Below are 21,780 nucleotides of genomic sequence, written 5' to 3'. Positions count from 1 at the left end.
AGTTCATCATGGCCTTTTATTTGGTGTTTCTGAAGTAACTGGTTAAGACTGGTTTGTGTGATGAATTTCCCAGAAGGTCCCCTCAGACCTATTCTTTTGACTACAATGCAAGGGAGCATTGAACCTTCATCAAAATCTTTTTCACCTGCAGTTTCCTCAAGATAGTCCAAAGCACAGGTCTCACAAACTCCTAAGGGCAAAGCGACAACCACCACAAAAATGTTCAGTTCTTTCCTTTCAGGGTCAAGAGAACTGCTGGTCTTGGAGTTGGCCTCCCCTCCCCTTACTGTTCTCATTTAAATGGCCTGGATTGAGATATGCAGGAAACCCACCTGCTGAGGAATCAGCCCGCTGAGTTGAGTGTGAGCACCCAGCCTCGGTGATGTCGGATTCTAGGGACCAGCGCAGCCTTGCCTGTGCAAGGGAAAGCAACGCCTTCTCAAGAGAGTCTGCAAATCCCACTGGCTGCAACGTGGAGCCTCAGGCACCCAGGCCCTGTGGCTCATCCCTGCCGTCTAAGCATCTCATCACTCACCTAAGCCTGGTCCAACAGCGCGCTCCTATTCATCATTTGCAAAATGTCCCTTAAGCCCGGATCTGCCCTCTCCGAGCTCTTGCTTCCCCTCCGCCATCCCCGAACCCCTGGCACCCTCTGCGCAGCCCTGTTCTGGGAGTTGCTCTCAGCTCCCACCACTGCTCTGCCTTCTGAAATGTGATCTGTCACCCAGGCACTGCTTCCTGCCACCACAGGGTCTGTGACACATACTGTCTGCTAGCCAGTGCCTCAGCATCTTCCTCTCCTCTCCTCCTCCTCCCTGGCTCCTTGACTACACGGCCCCTGTGCGATCCAGCTGACATCTCTCTCTGAGCGTCCTGCCCGTAGGCACCACTTCTCTTTATAATGCTCCGATTGAAATGCAAGTTTCTGGAATTTTAGCAAGTTATATGTTTTCATGAAATTAGTACATTTTTTACTGGGAGTTTTACTACATTTTTCCCTGTATCTCTTTCTTTTGGTGTGTTGTCTTAGAAGGGGTGCGTGTGTGTGTGTGTGTGTGTGTGTGTGTGTGTGTGTGTCTGTGTCTGTGTGTGTGTGAATGTTCTCACTATAGATATGCCTTACATAAGACATGTGCTCTTGTTTTTATATGATATAAGAATTACACTTTGACGGAACTTACCTATGTACTAGGCAGAGACAGTCAACTCATCGAATGGCTTTGTATTTCCATTGGCTTAGTCTATCTGTTCATCAGAAATGCCACAGGATTAGGGAGATGGCTCAGGAAACTGGGGTGCGTGCCTTTCCTGCACAAGCCTCCAGTTTTTATCCCCAGCACTATGGGGACCCCCCTGAGCACCACAAGCTGTAATACCTCTGTACCCCAAGCAGGGTCACAATGTCAGGACTTGGTATTGAACCATCTGGTCCTTTGGTTGAATGTTGCCGAAAGTGACCCCAAGGCCGTCTGTCTCTTCAGAAGACCCCATGCCCCCCACCCCCAAAGTATCACCAGCTACCAGGCATAGCATACCACATTGAATAGGCTGTAAAGTAGAAGGTAACCAATCTCATTTAAGAAAATATTAACACACAAGGTTTAACTCGTAATGACATGTTAGTCATCTCTTATACAAGGGCTTGATGGCACCAGGATGAGATAGAACAATCTTTAAACACTTTCTTCTAATGAAATCTTTTTTTAAAATCATTTTTAGTGAATTAATCATAACAAACAGTGCAGAATTATTTAGGGCCTGCTGTTGGGCAGGCTTGCATGGTGGTTGGGAAAATTGGAAATAATGGGATGGGAAGGTATAGTGGCAGTGGGATTGGAGTTGGAATAGTGAATGTGATAAATCATCTGGAACAACCTTATAAAAACAAATTTAAATTAAAAAATATCACCAGGACTGAACATAATGTAAATTCTAGTTAATTCTAGAATACAAGTGCTTACTTATGAAAAGAATAATCTCTAAGATTTCATTAAGCAAGAAACATATTTAATTGCTTTAAGTATGATTCCATCTCTTTAAACTTAACTTTAGAAAAATTTGACGGCATCTGTGTATACATTTGTATACTACACATGTGTGCCAAGCCTAACTGCAGTGATTAGAAACAGAGTTAAAAATCAGTGTGTTTTTTTTTCCAAGTTTCCTTGGTGTATTTTCAGATGTTGAGGGTTTCCTTTTTTGTCTCCTTTGATCTCCCACAATATCTTTCTCTCTGTGACAGTGAAGCAGTCTTAGACCCAACAGGAAAAAGAACAATAGGTTCAACTCACGGCCACTTTGTAATGGATGAGCATCTTATGTTTTAAACAAAACCAGAAAGGGCATGTGTAAAGTGTTTTCATTTCCTATCACCACATTCCTGAGTTGAAAAACGTGAACTAGAAAAGGAGATGAGAAGTATATCTGTAGTCAACCAAAAAAGCAATTGCCCTTCTCAATCTGTGAAAATGTTCCTTTCCTTCCCACATAGCCTATTTAATAAAGCTTCACCATCCAACAGTCAAAAATTAAAGATCAGTTCAATTGATTACGCTTTCCTATCCTTGGAAAACTAAACATTTTTTTGTCAGTTCATCTCTACTTATTCTACAGAGAGAGGCTTTTTACATAGGATGACAACTAGACAAAGTCTTCCCCTTTATACTTTAAAAAAACATTTACCATTGTAACCATGTATCTGCAAGTCACCCGATGAAGAATGTCTAACTGCTAGGGGAGAATGTTTGATTTTTGTTCAAAGTTGAAGTTTACTGCAATGATAATTATTTATGCATCCTCCAAATAATAAATTAATTTGTGTCAAATACCAGGCTTTCCATTGGCTTGGGAGAGTTTGATTTAGTGACTTGAGCCACTGACCTGGTGAAAAATCTATAGAAACATCTGGTGTTGTGAAATAAAAGACACTAATACAATGACCACTCATTTCCCCCGATGCCTGCAGTAAACCATATTCATTATTGCTGTGTTAAATGATTATGTGTCTTGAGCTTCTCTCATACTCCCACCCCCAGGAATTTTAGTAATGGATACACACACACACACACACACACACACACACACACACATATATACATATATATACATATATATGTATATATATATACTAAACCTATACAGAGTTCCCCTGACTTATGACTGTGGCAAAAGCTGTCGAATATTTAGTAAAGATGCATGATTTTCTGGGTACTTTGAAAACATAGACACATGAATTGTCAGTACTTACAATGTTGCTTCTACACATACAAATTCCAACATTTCTCTATAGGCGGTCAGTGCTGAAGGTGGTAGATAGTATGCAGAGAGGCTGAGGGCTGACCTATAAGAAATTATCTGTTTGATTTTTATTTTCACGTCTGTGGTTAGATTTTCTGTACTAGGAGTTGAGTATGGAAATGCAATGGAAAGAGGTGTGTGTGTTGGGTTGGGGGGGTGTTGTGGGGGACACATGAACACATGCCCCCTTGGGAAGTCCAGAGAACAGCAGTGCAAACTGAGACTGTCTAGATGAGAGTTGTCACCTTTTAGATTGTAAGTCTACTTTTGGTGTGTCAGAAACAAGATAAAGGTCATACTGCTTAGAGCCGATTATGAACATAAATGGTAGGGAACAATCTAGTTCATAAATTGGCAAATTAACCCCTGCCATGCTTTAATAATCTGTAAGACATCTTAAGATGAGCAAAATGGATCAATGATCTTTTTTTTTTCCTGGCCGTAAATTTATGAGCTCGGACTTCACGATTAATCTAGGTGAACATTTTCAGATGACTTGCTTTTTTTGAAACCCAGCTTTGTATCGGCGGACTACTTGCTAAGCTGGCTCAGACCCTTCTCTTAGTCCAAGGATGAGATTGACCTAAACACAACACACAAGAGGATCAGCACTTACATCCTTAGAAAAGAGTCTGGGACCGAGGGGTTCAGGCAGGAGGAGAGGGTTTCAAAATTTCCAAGACCTGCAATAATCTAAATGAATTAGATAATGATGAGACTTTTGAATATTTCTTAGACCTATGGGGGGGGGGGTAGATTCTGCAGCTGAAGTCTTACTGAGTCATAACCTTAATGAATACATACAAGATTTTTTTTTTTTGCCCTGAGAATCTAAATGTGAATGCTGAAGCGGGATAATGTTACATATTTTGAAAACTCCCTTTTGTTTCTTTTGCCAGAGAATCTGGGGTTTGTCCCAGGGAGGAACAGGAGAATATGCATGTGGCTCTAGGCTGATCTCTTGATCCTTGGACAAAAGTGAGGAAAAAGTCTAACAAATGCATCGTTTTGCAGTAAATTAGATCAGATTTCCGCATCTCCGCACTCAGTCTGTGAGCTGACAGTTCAGTAAAATGTTCCCTTGTAAGGTTCGCCCTCTTAGGAAAAGGGGCAATAATTCATCATTAGGATTTCAGAGTCCAGGTGTAGATGGAAACTGATGGTGCCTCCAGCGAGGCAGGGAAAGTGTGTGGAAGAAGAAAATTTTATCTGAAGCCTAATTCCCTGGTTACAGCAGAGAATAATTAAGATAATATTGCTTCAAGAGTCCTTTAATGATTAAAAATCACATATGCAGAATCCATAAATTGGAGGGCAACAAATTGGAAGTCTCGCACGTCGGAGAACTGTTTCGTGCACATTGTCATGGAAAGTACACGGGAGGCAGCGGCTGTGCGGGCAGCCACCAGAGACCCAGACCATTCCAAGGACTTTGTTTAGATGCAACAAATCATTTGTCTGTTATTAACCCAGAGCTTGTAATTATGCAGATTGCCATAGATTTTCCTGGGCCTGGAAGTGAGATTGAGGGTTGTTCACAGTATAGCAGGCAGCTCAGGGCTGGCCATGCATTACTGAACTTGCCACATTTATCATGTTGACTGATGGCAGCAGAAGCAGGTCTCAGGTCCCAGTGGTTAATGTAGTGGGTAATTAACTGTCATTTGCCTAGTAATAGGCTGATGATCAATGGTTTGTGTGGAAACAAATTCTAATCAGGTAGCTGATAAATGCTCAGCTAGCGAGAGCAATTGAAATTGGGGGAAACTATGTCCAGAATTTCAAAATGGCATTGTGTGTGTATGTGGATGTTTATTAGGTAGAAGCAAAGTGATGCTTCTTAAAACTGCTTTCTCTCCCCTTGCATTCCTCCACCCCCCCCCACCACCACCACCCTGTCGCCCACATTGCATTTCCTGAAGTGAATCCAGATTCATAATCAAGAATATAAAACTTTGGAGATTTCCATCTTTCTCAAACATAATCATGAAGGAGAGAAAAACAAATGGCACTTGTGAATGGATCCTGAGAAGGACGCCAAGGAGCAAATGGGGACTGTGATGCGGGGATGAGGAGGAACGGGACAAAAGCTTTATTTTGTGATGATTTTGTGTTTAACCATGCCAACAGCAGATGAGCCATTTTACGTTTTCAGTGAGGTTCTCCTTCTAGAGAAAAAATTGGTTGACCCAAACAGGGATTTTAAATGTAGAAAACAAAGGTGATTTGAGTGTCATAAATAAGCACACAAAAAAAGGGGTTTTTTAAACTGAGAATTTTGAACTTAGACTTCTTAAGCATAACTTCTGCTTGCTTTTGATCCAAAGGCAACAGTTATGGCAGCAAATTCTTTAAAAGGCATTTACATGTCCTGGCCTCAAGGAGCTTCCACTCTTTAAGTGAGGATCTAACAAAAAGTAAAGGAAAATAATTATTACACATATTTTTGCCTGACGATTTGGAGACATTCTCAAAACTCTTTCCAACTATTGTCTGATATAAGAGTTAATAACTTCGGAATGAATATGCATGCCTTAAGCAAAGACCAATCTTTGGAGTACATAGAAAGTAATAAGAGGAGAAACTTCATTTGTGCTAATCCTTAAATTTAATAAAATGAAAGGCTAAGATTTTTTTAAAGTGCATTTTTACAACTAAAATGAGTTTTCTCCATAGCACCTTTGAATTCATTGGTATAGAACTGCTTTTAATTTGGCCTATCCCACGAGAGCCATTATATTTTCTCCTGTCAGCCTGATGCTGGAGAAGAAAGAAAACCGGCAGATGTGATGTTTTTCATCTAGTTGGCTTCCCAGTTAAAAAAGTGCATTAACTACGATGCACAGAATATTATTTATAATAGCTCTACCACGCTCAACATCTTTAAGGAAATTGGGCTTAAATGTTACTAGTGCAAACAGAGAAATCTTTTACTTCCTCGCATTAAGAAACAGTAGAAATCTTAAATTTTGCATTCTTTTTGGACATTACAATAACTTTTTTTTTTACAGAAAACAGGATATTTTGGAGTCCCCTTTATCTCTGAGACTATTTCAGTGTTTTGTATGGTATATTTTGTTTTAACTCCTGTCCCCCCGCGACACACAAGTGTGTGTATACACATATAATTATATATACATATATAATTTACAGCCTCATTTATTTTGATGTGCTACCTAAAAAATATAATCGTAGCTCTAATCATGTTGTGGGGACATAAGATACAGGCACTGCTAATGTTTTCTGAACATTTAAATGGCTTGCTCCTAAGTGTTCTTTTAATAACAACGGCAAGCCTTTTAGTACCTAGATGTCAAAATATAGTGAGTCATCCAAATGGGTTTCCTTTTCAACTAAAATGTTGTGTTGAATCCAAGGCCTTAAGATCAGAGTCACGCTGCTGCTTCTGGGTTTACCACATATCCGGCCCCACAAATCGTGACTGTGAATTCACTCTCTTGACCTCAAACACACAAACCTGCATTTGTGGCCAGTCAGGGAAGAGTCTTAACGTCTTTGTCTTTGTCTTTCCAAACACGATGTGCTTGACATGCAAAAAAGGTCAATGGAGGGTGGATCCCAGCAGGATAGTCACATCGAAGCCTAGGAGAAAACTCACTTGTGGATGTCACAGCTTGACATGGAAGTCTGATCTAGGCTCCAATCCCCGATTTCCCAGGAGGTGTCTGAAACCCTCTCTCTCGTCCTAGGCTCTTTGGCGTGACGGGCAACTGTGCTGCCTGCAGTAAGCTCATTCCTGCCTTTGAGATGGTGATGCGTGCCAAGGACAATGTGTACCACCTGGACTGCTTTGCCTGTCAGCTCTGCAACCAGAGGTGAGCACCTTTCCTTCCTTCCCGAGTCCCGACTAGGGCCACACTCTGGGGCCTGGCGCTGTATTTGACAGGTGGGCCCGTGGGAGAGCACACGTGACTGAAAGCAAGCCAGGAACCGCTGAAGTTTGGGTTTTGCCACTCTTCATTCAGTACCAGGAACCAACCAGGAGCAGGTAAAAACGGTCTATGGAGACTATGCTTCTACCTGAAAGGAATGCATCCCATAACTGGAGGTGGAAGGAAATGAACACACTTCTAGAGAACGTCCTTCTCTTTGTTCATAAGCCAGCTTAAAAATAGCCTCACCTTTCTCCTACTACTTCTGAGAACAAACAAGTTTGCTTTGGTGGCAGGTAGTGTGGGTTCGTCTTAGGTTTTAGATTTATCGTTGCCCTGTCGCTGGATTTCTCAGCTTGAAATCAACTTGTTTTAGAGGTCCTTTTAAAATCGTTTCGAATCTCCTGAGAATGAGGCCAGAGAGCTAAAAATTAGGAGCATGGAAGAGGCAGTGTTAGTTACTGGGAAGAGTCCATTGCATAGGGGATCTGGAGGCCTAAGATTCTAGTCTGGGCTCTGCTACTAGCACTCTGGATAACTGGAAAGCAAAGGTTTCAGGCTCTGGACCTCTGTCCCCCCATTTATAATGTCCTAGTACTGACAGATCCCTTCTCCTGGGATATCTATCAGGGCTTTTCCCTGTTGAAAGTTGCAACTTTGATTTCCAGTGGGTGTTGTCCCGTCTATAGACACATGAATTAGGTAGTAAATGTAGAGGATGTTGTAGTATTAAAGTGTACATATGAAAAGCTCATTTAACTTTGTGGAATATAAGGTAACAGAATGGGAGACTAACACCCAAGAATAGTAGAGATAAGTATCAAGAGGAGTACTCCACAGCTTGGAAGCTGACCTCACATGCTAGGTGAAGAAGCAGCTCTGATAGAGAAGGGATCACCAAGCAAAGGGTGCTAGGCGGGCCCACTAGGGATGGAAGAAACGGGCTAAAAGTAGACTACAGACTGAACATGATGCCTACTTAATACCTCTGTAGCAAACCACAATACCCAAAAAGAGAGAAAGAACAAATGGGAATGCCCTGCCACAGAGGCGGGGTGGGGTGAAGGGGGCAGAGTCGGGGTGGTGGGAGGGATACTGGAACCATTGGTGGTGAAAAATGGGTACTGGTGGAGGGATGGGTACTCAAGCATTGTATGACTAAAATATAAGCATGAAAACTTGTAAGTCTGTAACTTTGTCTCCCGGCGATTCACTAATAAAAAAAATTAGTATTCTTGATGAATTATAATGAACATGGAGAGTGTCAAAGCACTTGGAGAGTACATATAATTGGGAAAGACTTTTCTGTCCAGTTCTTAGTTATCACAGTTTCACTTCTTTTCTTGGTCTTCTTCAGCTCTACCAAGTGGTGGAAAGGATAAACTTTCTACTGTACAAACTGGATTCAAATCTCCGCCCTACAGTTTACTGCTCTGCCATCTTGAATGTGTGCTTACCTCTCTGTTTGCTTCCCAAAGTTATTAGATGGAGACATACCACCTACATATTTTGGAAATTAAATTTAGCAATAAATTAAGTAGTAGAACACAATAGATTCTCAAAAATTAGTTTTTATCTTGATTTTTATAATTTCACCAGGTAGTATTCTTTTAACTTGGTTTTATCTAAGATAGTTTCAACAGTTTCTCTGGCTAAATGTAAAATTTTAGAATGTGGCCCAATATTCCTTGTAAGAAACATTATTTCTCTAGGAAAAAAACCAAGGAGTCATCTTATAACACCCAACAAGTGCTTGAAGCAAAGTAGTTAATTCATTCTTTGGTGACATTTAGTCAAAAAGAAAAAAAGGCCACAAATTTAGACAGCTAATGAACTGATCAGAAAATACTTCAGCATGGGCCCTCTAATGGGGGCAGCCTTGAGGGGTGGTTGGGAAAATGGAGACAATGGTGGAAGGAAGGGCCAGTGGTGCTGGGATTGGTGTTGAATACCAAATGCCTGAAACAAATCATCGTGAACAACTTTGCAACTCATGATGTTTAAATAAAGTGGGTGAAAAAATTGAAAAATTGGCAAATGTCCATTTGTTTATTGTATGTGGCTAGACAGCTCACATGGCCACGTATGCAAAGACACATCTATTACATGTGTGCACAGTATGTATTATAAAGATGTATTAGGAAAAACTTACAATGTTCCTGTTTAGTCATCACGTTGATGTACTAGCAACTATAAACAGAATAGTTGTTGCAATAATATTTACAGCTACTTGTTTATAAAGGATTACATATTCATGGTAGAGAGTGTGGGAGATAGAAAAGATATTAATACTGCCCAGTGTCGCGCTATTCTAAAAGAAAATATTTTCCTATTTTGACATAGAGCTCGCTGTATACTTATCATATCTTGTGACAAATTGTATATAGCATAACTCTCTTCAACTATTTCACACCTACCCTGCGTAGGGTCATGGGTCAGGAGTTCTAAGGAAGCTGGCCATTCAGTGATTTTTCAACCTCCCTTCATCTGCCGACTGCCACTGTTTTGCAGGTGATGGCTGAACACTATTGCCTCTATACTCAAGCTAAAATAATTCTTAATATTTGATCTTTAAACTTTTTTTAATAGAATATGCCTTTTTTTGTTAAGGGGGATCCTGAGGGCTTTACCCAACTAGGGAGACTAGATGGTCTGGAGGGTCAAGCTGGGGATTGAACTGGAATTGGCCGCATGGAAGGCATGCCCTCTTAACCCCCCTGTCTTATCTCTTCAGCCCCTAGAGTGTACTTCTTAAGATACTCTAGCATTCTGGTATTTAATTCTATGGAGAGAGATTTATATATTAAGTTAAATGAGTATGTTTTCTTTTTATATTCTCCACAGAATATAAACACTCAAATCGATGTCAGGATAAATTTACAGTAGCATAATTAGTTGGGCAAAGTAAATAATATTTAAGGACTTATGTTTGTATTTCCAACATGTTCATCAACAAAGTTATAACAGTTACTCTCAAGCCAGAAATGTAAAAACGATGCATTTCACATTTCCACAGGGAATTATTTAAAGTGAAATCCTTGTCACCTTGAGGGATGAAAATTGGTATCTCATTATCATTTGTAATTAGCATTTATTTGACTCTTTGGTATTTCTTTCTTTAGAAACTGCCTGCTAATGCCCTTTGTCCACTTTTCTAATAATGCAAGCTTACCTATTTTTATTCATGTTCTATACAGAAAATTCAGACATCACTCAAGTGCTAAAGCCAACCTAAATTCTATTATGATGCAAAGTAATTGTAGGTTGTTAGTGCTATTTACAAATCATATATCAATTTTATTTCTCCACTGAAATAAAAAGTCGCATTCACAATTAAGTCTACCTCCTCAGTTGAACTCAGTCAAGTAAGACAAACACTCCTAAATTTTGACTCTAAAACTGTTCACATTCTTATGGCTGCAAAATACTACTCTAGTATCATTATGAAAGCACCCAATATATTTCTGTGTTCGCTTCATTTATTACATGCCATAATGGGACTGCATATCTTTAGTGCTGGTTATGCACAATTAGCACTTAGTTATTGTCTTGTCACTTCAGTCCCTACAAGACAAACTTCTTTAATGCAAGAAGTCAGCTCATCTTCATCAGTCAAGCAAAGCAGACAAATTTTGTTACTCCAAGTACAGGTTTTTCAATGCAGGAGCTTCTCAACAAAAAAGGCCCTAGATCACAGGAGCCTGTATTTTCAGTAGTCACATCTTTGTCATAGTTTTGCACCATTTGGGGGAGTTGAGGGGCACAGCCTGTAGTGCTCAGGACTTACTCCTGGCTCTGCACTCCAGGATCACTCCTGGTGGGACTCAGGAGACCATATGGGGTGCTAAAGGTTGAAGGGTAAGTGCCCTACCCACTGTTCTACCAGTCCGGTCCCAGTTTTGCACAATATTTTAAAAAACAGTACCAGACTTAACTGTTTGAAAGGAGGAATGATAAACTTGTGACAAAATAAAAACTGTCATGGAAACAAACATTTTTGAGAATTTTTGTGCTTGGACATTTTAAAGTTCCTACCTGAGAAAATACACTTTCAACCTAGTGGGAAGAGAGGAAGTCAAGATAACTGACTGAGAAGCAAATAGGTTCAAAAATATTATAGGGCCACGGAGATAGTACAGCAAGTGAGGCATTTGCCTTGCATGTGGCTCACACAATCTGTGTGCATCCCCCCCAAAAAAACAAACTACTGTAAAACTTAATTTTCAAGCCCCAAAATAATTCTATAGTGAATACATCATTATAAAATAAGAGCTCTAGATATATTTCTTTCTTGCTTTCTTAAATAATTTCAAGAGATATTGCATCTTTTAAAGTAAAAATCAAGACAACTCATCAATGTTTAGGCACTTTCCTTTAAACAAACCATGCTAACAGCTGAATTTTTGATACTATAAATATTTTGAATTTTATCTGGCAATTATTTCTTACTTCTAAAATAGAAGTAATAACCATCTTTCTGGATTGCATGCTCCTAGTTAAAGCTTCTCTGGTTTTTAGTGAGGAGTATGACTAAAAATGTGAATCCTGAATTAAAGATCTAAAAGCTTGGCCAGAGAAAACTTATTTTGGGCATCCTGTACAATAACTTGAATTTTATTCTGAATAGAAAAATTCTATGTAATAGGTTATAATAAATTAATATCTGAGAGATGAACAAGACCCTCTTCTTTGCCCCTTGGAAATTCTCTAAAACTGAATAATGGTTTTATGAGAAAAGGAACCCAAGCAACAGGTTTATAATGAAATCGCCTCCAATATGTAGAGCTGCATAACATTTCATTTTCTTTTGTTAAAGTACAAAAGCACTTTGCTAGGCTTGGGGAAACAGACATGGATAAAATCTAGTTTTTCTCCTTGAGGCATCCAGAACTCTGGAGGATGTGTGGTCAGCAGGTTGATGTCCTGGGATTCAGAGCAGACCTTCAGCCCGGCCGAGCTTCTAGAGGGCTGTCTGATGAGAATGAGGAGATGAGGGAAAAGTTTTCTGGACCTGTGGAGCTCGTGCTGGCCAGGGATGTGTGAAGTTATTCCCTGAGCTCAGGAAACGAGAAGGAACTCCATGTTCTCAGAGATGACAGGGAGTTTGGGAGGGAGTGTGGAGTAAGGAAATTGGAAAGAGGGACAGAAGAAATCCAGGAAGAGAGGGCATCAATGAATACAAACCCAACTGAATACAAACTTACTCTCTGCATCTCAAACATGTTTGTTATTTAAAACTCTTTCTTGAGTGCATCTGTCTTGACACCAGTATTATTTCATGTTTGAGTGCATTTTATGAGGGTTTTCAGTAAAAAAAAATGTACCTCCTGGAGCACTGACTCCAGGCTACTGTCCACATTAAGTGATCTCTTCATCACTCATGAGAAGGCTTGAAATGCTGAAGTACATGGCACAGCATTCAGACGTGTTCTTGGAGCTGAGTGGGATGCAGTGGGCACGATCTATGGAAATGAAAAAATATTGAGAACTTCAGGAGATGGGGGAAAATCAGGGAGATCTAGACATGCTTTGGAAGCACTTCTAGCAAAACATGGGGAAAACATATATATATATACATATATATATATATATATATATTTAAGGCCTACTGATCAAATACCAAACACTGTTTTGGTCAACATGGACAAACCCATTAGACACCCGAAAAAAAAAGGCATAAGAACTCATTATTTTACCCAAGATGCAATGGACGGCTTGAGGAATGGAGACAGTATATGCTCCTGACTCAGGTTCCAGCCCAACATTACTTGGTTTTCTTGGCATCACCTGGCGAGAGCCTGCAGCTGGACTGGCCCTGTTGGTCTGCACCAGTACAGGGCCTTAGTTCTAAACTGCTGGCTGGTCCCACTGCCTGACTATTCCCTGAGTCCCCTGAGCACTGTTGGGAGCAAACCCCCACCCCCCAAAAAAGAAATTCACAAAAATGGTAAACATGAGACTGGATGACAGTCTGGTTCTACTCTTTGAACCCAGCGGCAGTATTTTTACAAGGTCATGAATGTAAAGAGAGAGTGCCTGAAGCTTTGATGAACTGACAACAGTATGGGGGCTTTGGGTGGTTGATAACTTGCTGCAGGAAGAGATTGTTGGGGACAGACAGTCCATTACTTCCAGGCCATCTTGCTGAGGCCATGAATGGCCACTTGATTTCTCGCACTGAAGTCCAAGTGCAGTATCAAAATTCCCATCTTGTGTAGGAACCGAGGATGCTGAATCAGACGGGGAGCAGTAGAGACACAGACTAGAGGAAACCCTCTCCCTCCAAAGTAAAAGTATTGTGAGATAGAAAAATATTGTAACCCACCGGCACTAACCAGAAGAGGAGACAGAAAGTGAAACTGTTCTTTTGGTTTGGAAGAGGGGGATGGTTCTTCCCAATTAGTGCTCAAATGACCCAGTGCATGTGATTCAGGCCAAGTAGGCAAGAAGTTCAGTGAGTTTGCAATGTTGCTGGGACCCTGAGGTGCCGGGGCCTCTGTAGGTGCCCCACGGGGTGCTCAGGGCCCATGTCCTGCTGGAAATTGGCATGCACCAGAGTCCTATACTCACCCCAGCCCAACATTGAGGGGTGTCTTCCAACACGCTCAAAACTGTGCTAAGCACCAGACTTTATAGACCTGTCTTATGAATTAATTCTCAGGTCTATAAAATCATATAGATTCAACTAGCATCACTCCAAAATATCTAGAAATTACCACTCATTGATTGTACAACAAGATGAAATGGTTTCATGCTTTGGGTGTATTATTTCTCAACAAAGTTTTAGTGAAGACAAAATTAATTGATGTGACTATACCACAAACTATTAGATGACAAAGGAGATGATCAGTTTACCTGCAGGAATTTCAGCCTGTCGATCTGAAGTATATAATATACTTACATGACATGTACTTATGACATCCACTGGCTTTTATTTTGTTTTTACGTGTGTAAAAAAGCAAAAGCTCAGAATGAATGTATATAATATTGAATTTAAACCTTTCTTCCAAAAGTCAGTAATACTGTGTGAAGCATCTGATAACTGCATTGTTCTCTCTCGTGTTTTCATTTCTGTGGGGGACATTGTTAGGGAGGAAAGCAATCCTAATGGCTCTACCAGTCACAATCTCCTTACCCAGAGCTTTCAGGCCCATTTTTTTTTTGAGTTCTATGTGTAAGTGTGACATTCCTTACCCATGTTCTGTTTTATCTTGACCTTTAAGTATAAATTGAAATGCACATGAAATGTACTTTATCCAGTTGACACCATATTAGTAAACAAAATAGTTTAGAAAGAAATATCCTAGATAAAGTTCCTTTATGCTGCCACTATCTCACTGAATGGTAGGGAGACCTTTTTTAAATTATGTGAATAATAACATAAAAATCTCTACAGGCATTAGTACTTCCAGATTAAAAGAATGAGTCTTGAATCCAGGGCCAAAGTTCCTCTAACCACATACCTCCTAACTGTGGGGACTTGGATGTGTTTTTAAAGTGCTGAAACCCTTAGATTTTTCATCTCATGAAAATAATAAAATTATCTATTTTCTCTCTCAGCAAGTGTATGCACTTTAGAGAGAGGTGGCTCTTTTAATTATCTACTTTTAAAACACCTGTCACTGTCACTGTCACTGTCATCCTGTTGCTCATCGATTTGCTTGAGTGGGCACCAGTAACGTCTCCTTTGTGAGACTTGCTGTTACTGTTTTTGGCATATTGAATACGCCACAGGTAGTTTGCCAGGCTCTGCCATGCAGGCGGGATACTCTCGGTAGCTTGCCAGGCTCTCCGAGAGGGACAGAGGAATCAAACCCGGGTTGGCCGAGTGCAAGGCAAATGCCATACCCACTGTGCTATCACCCCAGTCCTTTAAAAAACCAAGATAAGTTTTACATATTTCTACCCCAAAGTTGCTCATAAAACAGTTAAGACAAAAAAATTCATCTTCAGTATCATAAGTGTAAGAGTTTAGATTTGAATCTTTTACATTGCCCTATGCCTCTGACTTTCATATATTTATTTAAACACCCCCGTAATCCATATAACTTTTATAGCAATAGCTGTTTCTTCTTATAGATAAGTGACTTGGGCACAGTATAAAATACATCCTGCATCTTGTATATTAATGTATATTAATTGTTATATGATATTTTATTCCTAGCCTATTAGTCATTCAAATTAATTTTAAGAGTAACATAAGCTGATCATTTTGATTAGTGATCAAATATATTATACATGCTATTTTATTTCATCTTCCATCAATGATCAGTCTCTAGCTACTTAAGCCTCTAAACAAAGAAAGTATTTCCTTTTATTCAACATATCTGGCTTATTCCAACACCACTTTTTATGTGCAATATTTAAAGTTGATAGTTTGCCACTAGTAAGAAAGAAGATATACTTAGTTCATTGTATTTCATAACCTTCACCACAAAAAAACTCCAGGATTTCAAGATCAGAGCATACTCTGTACTTTCAATCAACATCATCAGCAGGCAGTAATCCTGGGGAAAAAAAAGTAAATTCCACAAATAAACAGACCAATTTTCCTTTAAGAGGAAAGCTAATTCTTTTCAATCTACTTTTTTTTTTATTACACTATTTTCCCCCTCTATCTACTTAGCTAAAATAAGGATAAATTTCCAAAGCTACCCAGTTGGAAAATAAATAGGTTCACTGTTTGTCTAGCATTCCAATCTTTGCAAATGTAAATCAGCCCAACTGCTTCTCATTTAAACCTTCAACTTCACAAAACATTAAAGGGTGGCTTTCACTCCACAATTTAATCTGTCCACTAAGATTTCTGCTTGAACATCATTGGAAATTGACTATCTGATAAAGAGAGACCACTATCAAAGGTCCGGGAGGTCAACTTGTATAATTACAAGTAGTTTTCCTGGGTCAAATCTACCAGTCGTTGCTGTTTGAAGGTTAAATGGTTACAATTAAAAATATATACAGATCTCCCCAGAGTTACTTTATTGTTAAATGTACCGGAAACAGCACAAGCATTTATTTCTGACCTTAATTGTGTCCAAAGTATCACCACTGGGAAATTGTACAAAAGAGCACTTATTAAAAACATTACAATCTTGCACATTAAACAGAGCTTTATAGAGTAAAATACATAATGCTCTACTGGAAATAGTTTATGTATCACATAAATACTAAGAACTGCATTCAGGTTGCTCTTTTTGGTTTAATTGGAAATGTGTGAAAAAATGGCATTTACTATTTTATAGTTGTTGAACTTGTCACAACCAAAGGAATATAGCTAGGCATCAGAGCTTAATGCTAAAACAACTTTCACTTGAGCACAATCACTTCCAAATTACTAGAATTAAATCACATTTTAATACTAGAGTAAAGGAAAACATTAAACAGGAAGCTTTGAGATGAGCTATTTTCTAATTGTTCGATTCATTTTCATACCTTTTCTATTATGTGGATAAATGGCCATTGCTGATACCTTCCATCACTGCTGCTGTGAAATATTATCATTCTTTCATTCCAATGAGTGTAAATATAAATCAATTCTTTTTTATTTTCAGGGTGTTTTTTTTTTAGAAAAATCACCTTTGCTTCCCATGCTGTTTTGCTTGAAGTTCCTATTATTTGTATGTGTAAAGTTAGGATTTCAAGTTTGCAATTGTTTCATTAAATGCACTAAATGGTTTAACTTTGACAATCAAGGCTGCTTTCTTAACCAAACTTTCAATTCAGGGGATTACCATGTGAAATTATTATTAATAATGATGATTATTGTCATTATAATAATGATTATTATTATTATTATTGAAATAAGTAAATATTGTAATATGTAGGGCTGGATGAAATGGTTTTAACACGTTTTATTTTTTTTCTCATATTTTCAGATTTTGTGTGGGTGACAAATTTTTCCTAAAGAATAATATGATCCTTTGCCAGACGGACTACGAGGAAGGTTTAATGAAAGAAGGCTATGCACCCCAGGTTCGCTGATCGATCAACAGCACCCCATTAAGAATACAAAGCACTCCATTCTTTTATCTTTTTTGCTCCACATGTATATAAGAATTGACACAGGAACCTACTGAATAGCGTAGATATAGAAAAGCAGGATGGTTATATGGCATAAAAGGCGGACTGCATCTGTATGTAGTAAAATTGCCCCAGTTCAGAGTTGAATGTTTATTATTAAAGAAAAAAAAAGTAATGTACATATTGCTGAATTTTTTTGCTTGCTATTCGTTTTTTTGTGTCACTTGGCATGAGATGTTTATTTTGGACTATTGTATATAATGTATTGTAATATTTGAAGCACAAATGTAATACAGTTTTATTGTGTTACCATTTGTGTTCTGTTTGCTTCTTTGTATTGTTGCATTTAGTACAATCAGTGTTTAAACTTACTGTATATTTATGCTTTCTCTATCGACCAGCTATTTTAAATGAGCTGTAACTTTCTAGTAAAGAATTGAAGAGCAAATCTCACGAGCGATACACATATAGATAAAGCAAGTCTATCAACATTGAAAATACTAAAAAATAAAGACACACACAGAGCAATTTAGCAGCACCCACTATTATCACACTATGATTTAGAGTCTCGGTGTTCTCATTATAACCTCCTATTTTCAGGGGGTTAAAGATCAGCTTTAAAAAATGCATAAAATTTTCATTTTAAAGCACTTTCATTTTATACCAACATGAAAAGTGCCATTTTTAGAATAACTTGAAGGCTTAACATTATCCTTTTAATATCTTTTTGTGTGTGTGCTCTTTACCTATACAATAGCTTTTTTCTTTTCTCTTTTTTTTTGGCCATTCACCTCTTCTGTGTACTAGTGCCTTTGGTTATCATGTAAAAATTTTCCAAAAGGTTACTTTTAAGAAGTATTATAAGAATTATCAGATAATTTTAAAGTGATACATTTCATATACAAAATTTGCCCACGACTCTCCACAAACACTAAAGGTTTAATAAATTTATGGCTTGATAAATTGATGGCACTAAAATAAACTTGAGTGTGAATCTACTGAAATCATGATTATGTTCACTGATGCTATAGTGAGGTTACTTTTGATTAGAGCTACTTAATGCTCATAGAATCTTCTAGAAGAAGAGAAACAAAAGGATTGATAGGAAGCTGAGAATTTGTGATTATATATTTTTCTGTATTTACCTGCTACTTCTTTTAACATTTAAAGTAAACACTTTACCAGTTTGATGTATCTTACTCTCTCCCCACTTTAAATAATTACGCACTCATAAATGCATCACACTTTAAGGAACACTTATCAATCCATTTTTAAGGTGAAATATCTACACGATAACTACCCTGTAACTGATAAAGCCGACTAGAAACAAACCTTATGAAGAATGATTATTTAAATTATCATTAAGGAAATTGAGAGTATGAATTCCACCTCCCCCCAACTTTTCTGGGCAGCTCACACTTTGGGTTTTTGCTTTTGCTGCTCCTTATAACAAAATTACTTTTCAAGAAATCTAATTCCACCCAGGAATAACGGAGCATAATTTTACTAGTGCAAATTTAGTGCTGTGTTTTCTTCTTTACCCTTACTCATTTGTATATGAAACAGTATTTCCCAGTGTTACATACATACATATTTTGGTCCTGCCAATAAATGCATTGCAGATGAAAATTAAATGTTAATACTTGAAGTCTTGGTTTGGGGCCAAAACATTAAGCTGAAAATACTGCTGGTGTGAATTTGAATTGTTTTAAAACAAAGCTTTATATGAACATGCATGTTAATCTGGATATTGCCTCTCATTTAAAAAATATGGTTCTGTGAAAAGTGAATGATATGTATTTTTGACAAATGCTTCATGGTTAAGAGTGTTCAAAAATCACATGTTCCTCAAATTTGAGATATAATGAAAAGAAATGTCCAAAAGAGCTATGTGGGGCCTACAAATTAACCACATTTTTAGCTTAGGGCCTTATGTTTATTTCATGAAAAGACTTGCGTCACCCCAATGAAACCAAACTGAACAGAACAAAGCAGGAGAGGAGAGAGGGAAAAAGTTTTCACCTGTGACCTTGTGCTGGCTAGTCCCCCCTCAATTTGCTTGACAGTCTCAAGGATGTGGAACTGTAATTGTTGCCATATATTCAAATGACAGTTTTTAGGTTGAAAGGTTTTACAGATGAGTATCCATGTCCAAATTGTGACTGTGGACTGGGAGCAAATCTCTCAGCCCCTTGTCACTATTCAACTATCCTTGCCACCCGAAGACCAAACGTGGTCTTTCTTTTGCTTAATCCTTTGAAAATGAATTTGTATGCTTTTCACTACATGCGAAATTACTCACCTGGGTTAAAGCTTAAGGCCTTAATCTCCTCAGATTATCTATAAACTCCTTAAAATTGTGAAACAAGGTGGCCATTTCATAGCTAATTGCCCATAAATAGTCGTACTTTTGACCTGAAGTACTAAGCCAACTGTCTGGATTACTCAAGAGACCCTGAATTGTTGTCAACTGTCCTCTTTGTGTTGTGCAGACCTGCTGTCACTTAGCTTGTTATCCGATGCCTCAAGCAGGACACCTCTGATGGAACTCTGGCTTCTCAAATAGTGACAGCTGCTTTCCTTGATGCTTCTCCCACAGACTATGACGAAAGACCAGGCACCCCGCTCTCCTAGGGCGAGAGCTGAGTTTCAAAGCTGTGTTTGTAATTTCATTTTCATCTTGCTTAATAAATATCTGCTGGATTCTTTCCTCTTTCATATTTGGATTTATGTTTTTAATAAAAGGGGTATTACACTATTTGATTGCACTTAATTGCCAAAAGTTAAGGTGATATCTAGAAAACACACTCTCAAGTCCATGAGAAAGGAAAATAGTCTGTTTCCTTTCCGAAGAGAAATCGTTAACAGTCACGGGCAAAACTTCTCAACTGTTGCCTCCAAATGTTATCTCTGAGCTAGGGAGTTTACCACTATTTACTTCTGTGGGGAAAAGAAAACTGTCAAAAATGAAGGTAGCAATTGCTGGTTGTAATTTTGTGAAGTTCTACAAATTTTAAATGATCTTTCTAAAAGCACTGATGCTGCTGTTTGTCAGACAAAATCACAAATTTCCCATGAAGAGATGGGCTTTCACTGAAGCAGAGGGCTGAAAATTCCATCTGTAGTAAAACATACGACGCGAGCTGCTTCCTTTTAACTATCACTTTAAGCAAAACACGCTGCCTAGTTGCTTAAACAATTTCACAGTAATGTTATAGGCCAAACATGTTTAGTGTTCACTTCAGTAAGTTGCAAAAACAATCAGCATGTTTTGTGTAATAGGCCATTAAGATAGGATACAATTTTAGTGAAAGCCTGTTGATTATTTTTCTTAAAAACACTATTACAGATATTTCTTAACTGTAATTTTAATGCAACTTAAGGTAATAGAAAGCAGCTTTAATACAACTATTACTTCCACGAACATTTATTGAGTACATACTTACTATGAGCCAGGCCTTGTTTGAAGCACCCGCCTTGGGGTGGGGCAGGATTAGGATGCTTTAGCTCTTGAGTAGCTTGATGTGTGTTTGCACTGGTTTGTACTCATTCCAACCTGATAATGAGCACAAAAACAAATTCCATCTTCTACCTATTCAACATGTCACTGGTATGAAAGCTCCACAAAATATCTCAAGTAATCAATGTGTTCAGAGAATTATCACACACAAATTACTCATTAACTCAATAGCACATAATAAAGAACATCAATTAATTAATGAGTCACCCTCTGATCACCGTGATTACAATAGCGCTTTGTTGAAACAGTGGTTATAAATGGGGCTGCCTCTCTTTATTCATTGTTTGCAATTGGCCCATTATTTGGCTGAAACCAGTGTCATATTTAATACATGCCTGTAGGTAATTGCATGATTAGTATCATAAAACATAGAATACAGGGAGTCTACTACTTCTAAGTCTTTCGAAGTGGTCAGAAGAAAAGAAAACTCATTACATTACAGCTTCCTTTGAAATCAAGGCATTAGAAAAGTAAAGTATTTCCAAAAGACATGCTTTTGGATTTAAAATTAACATGCAAGACTTTCATGTTGGATATTATAAGGATACCTCACTAAAACTCAAAAAAGTAAATTTTACAAAGCTCTAGGACAGTGTTTCCCAACATGAGTGATAATATGCCTTCCAAGGTGGGGGTCAGGGGACACTGGAATGACTTGAGTAGCCTTGGGCAAAATTGTGGGTGTTGGGGTAAGGGTTATTTTCTGTTTGTTCCATTAACAAAAATAGACTCCCAGGGATGGGGTTGCCCATGTAGTGACTTTTGCGTCTGGAAAGGGGGCTGGTTGGCCTAATAGATTTGGGAACCTTTGCTATAGATTACATGTAATTTCAGTAGCATCACAGAGACTCTTATTTGTTTGGGGGTCACATCCAGTTGTGCTTAGGGGTATCTAGTTCTGTACTTGGACTCACTCCTGATCAAACTGGGGGAGCATAGGTGGTGCTGGGAATTGATAAAAGGTTGGCTATGTGCAAGACAAACACACACATTACTTGTTGCGTTATCTCTCTAGTCCCTAGCATGCAAACTTTATAAAAAACATTT

At 38.5% G+C, this 21,780-nt stretch overlaps 1 protein-coding gene across 7 annotated transcripts in view; it reads left to right on the top strand.

The window, feature by feature from the left end:
- The window catches only part of LMO3 (LIM domain only 3), a 64,935-nt gene extending 45,004 nt beyond the window's left edge, over positions 1–19,931 (top strand). For all 7 annotated transcript variants that reach the window (XM_055118158.1, XM_004611290.2, XM_055118155.1 and 4 more), the window contains 2 exons: positions 7,008–7,133; positions 17,069–19,931. In XM_055118158.1, the coding sequence (XP_054974133.1) occupies positions 7,008–7,133; positions 17,069–17,174 (232 nt within the window). In that variant the 3' untranslated portion in view covers positions 17,175–19,931. The remainder of the gene's footprint in view (positions 1–7,007; positions 7,134–17,068) is intronic.
- Positions 19,932–21,780: the final 1,849 nt, after the last annotated feature.

The sequence above is a fragment of the Sorex araneus genome, chromosome 10 (assembly GCF_027595985.1).
Source record: "Sorex araneus isolate mSorAra2 chromosome 10, mSorAra2.pri, whole genome shotgun sequence".
NCBI lineage: Eukaryota > Metazoa > Chordata > Mammalia > Eulipotyphla > Soricidae > Sorex > Sorex araneus.
This window is presented reverse-complemented; position numbering and strand designations above follow the sequence as displayed.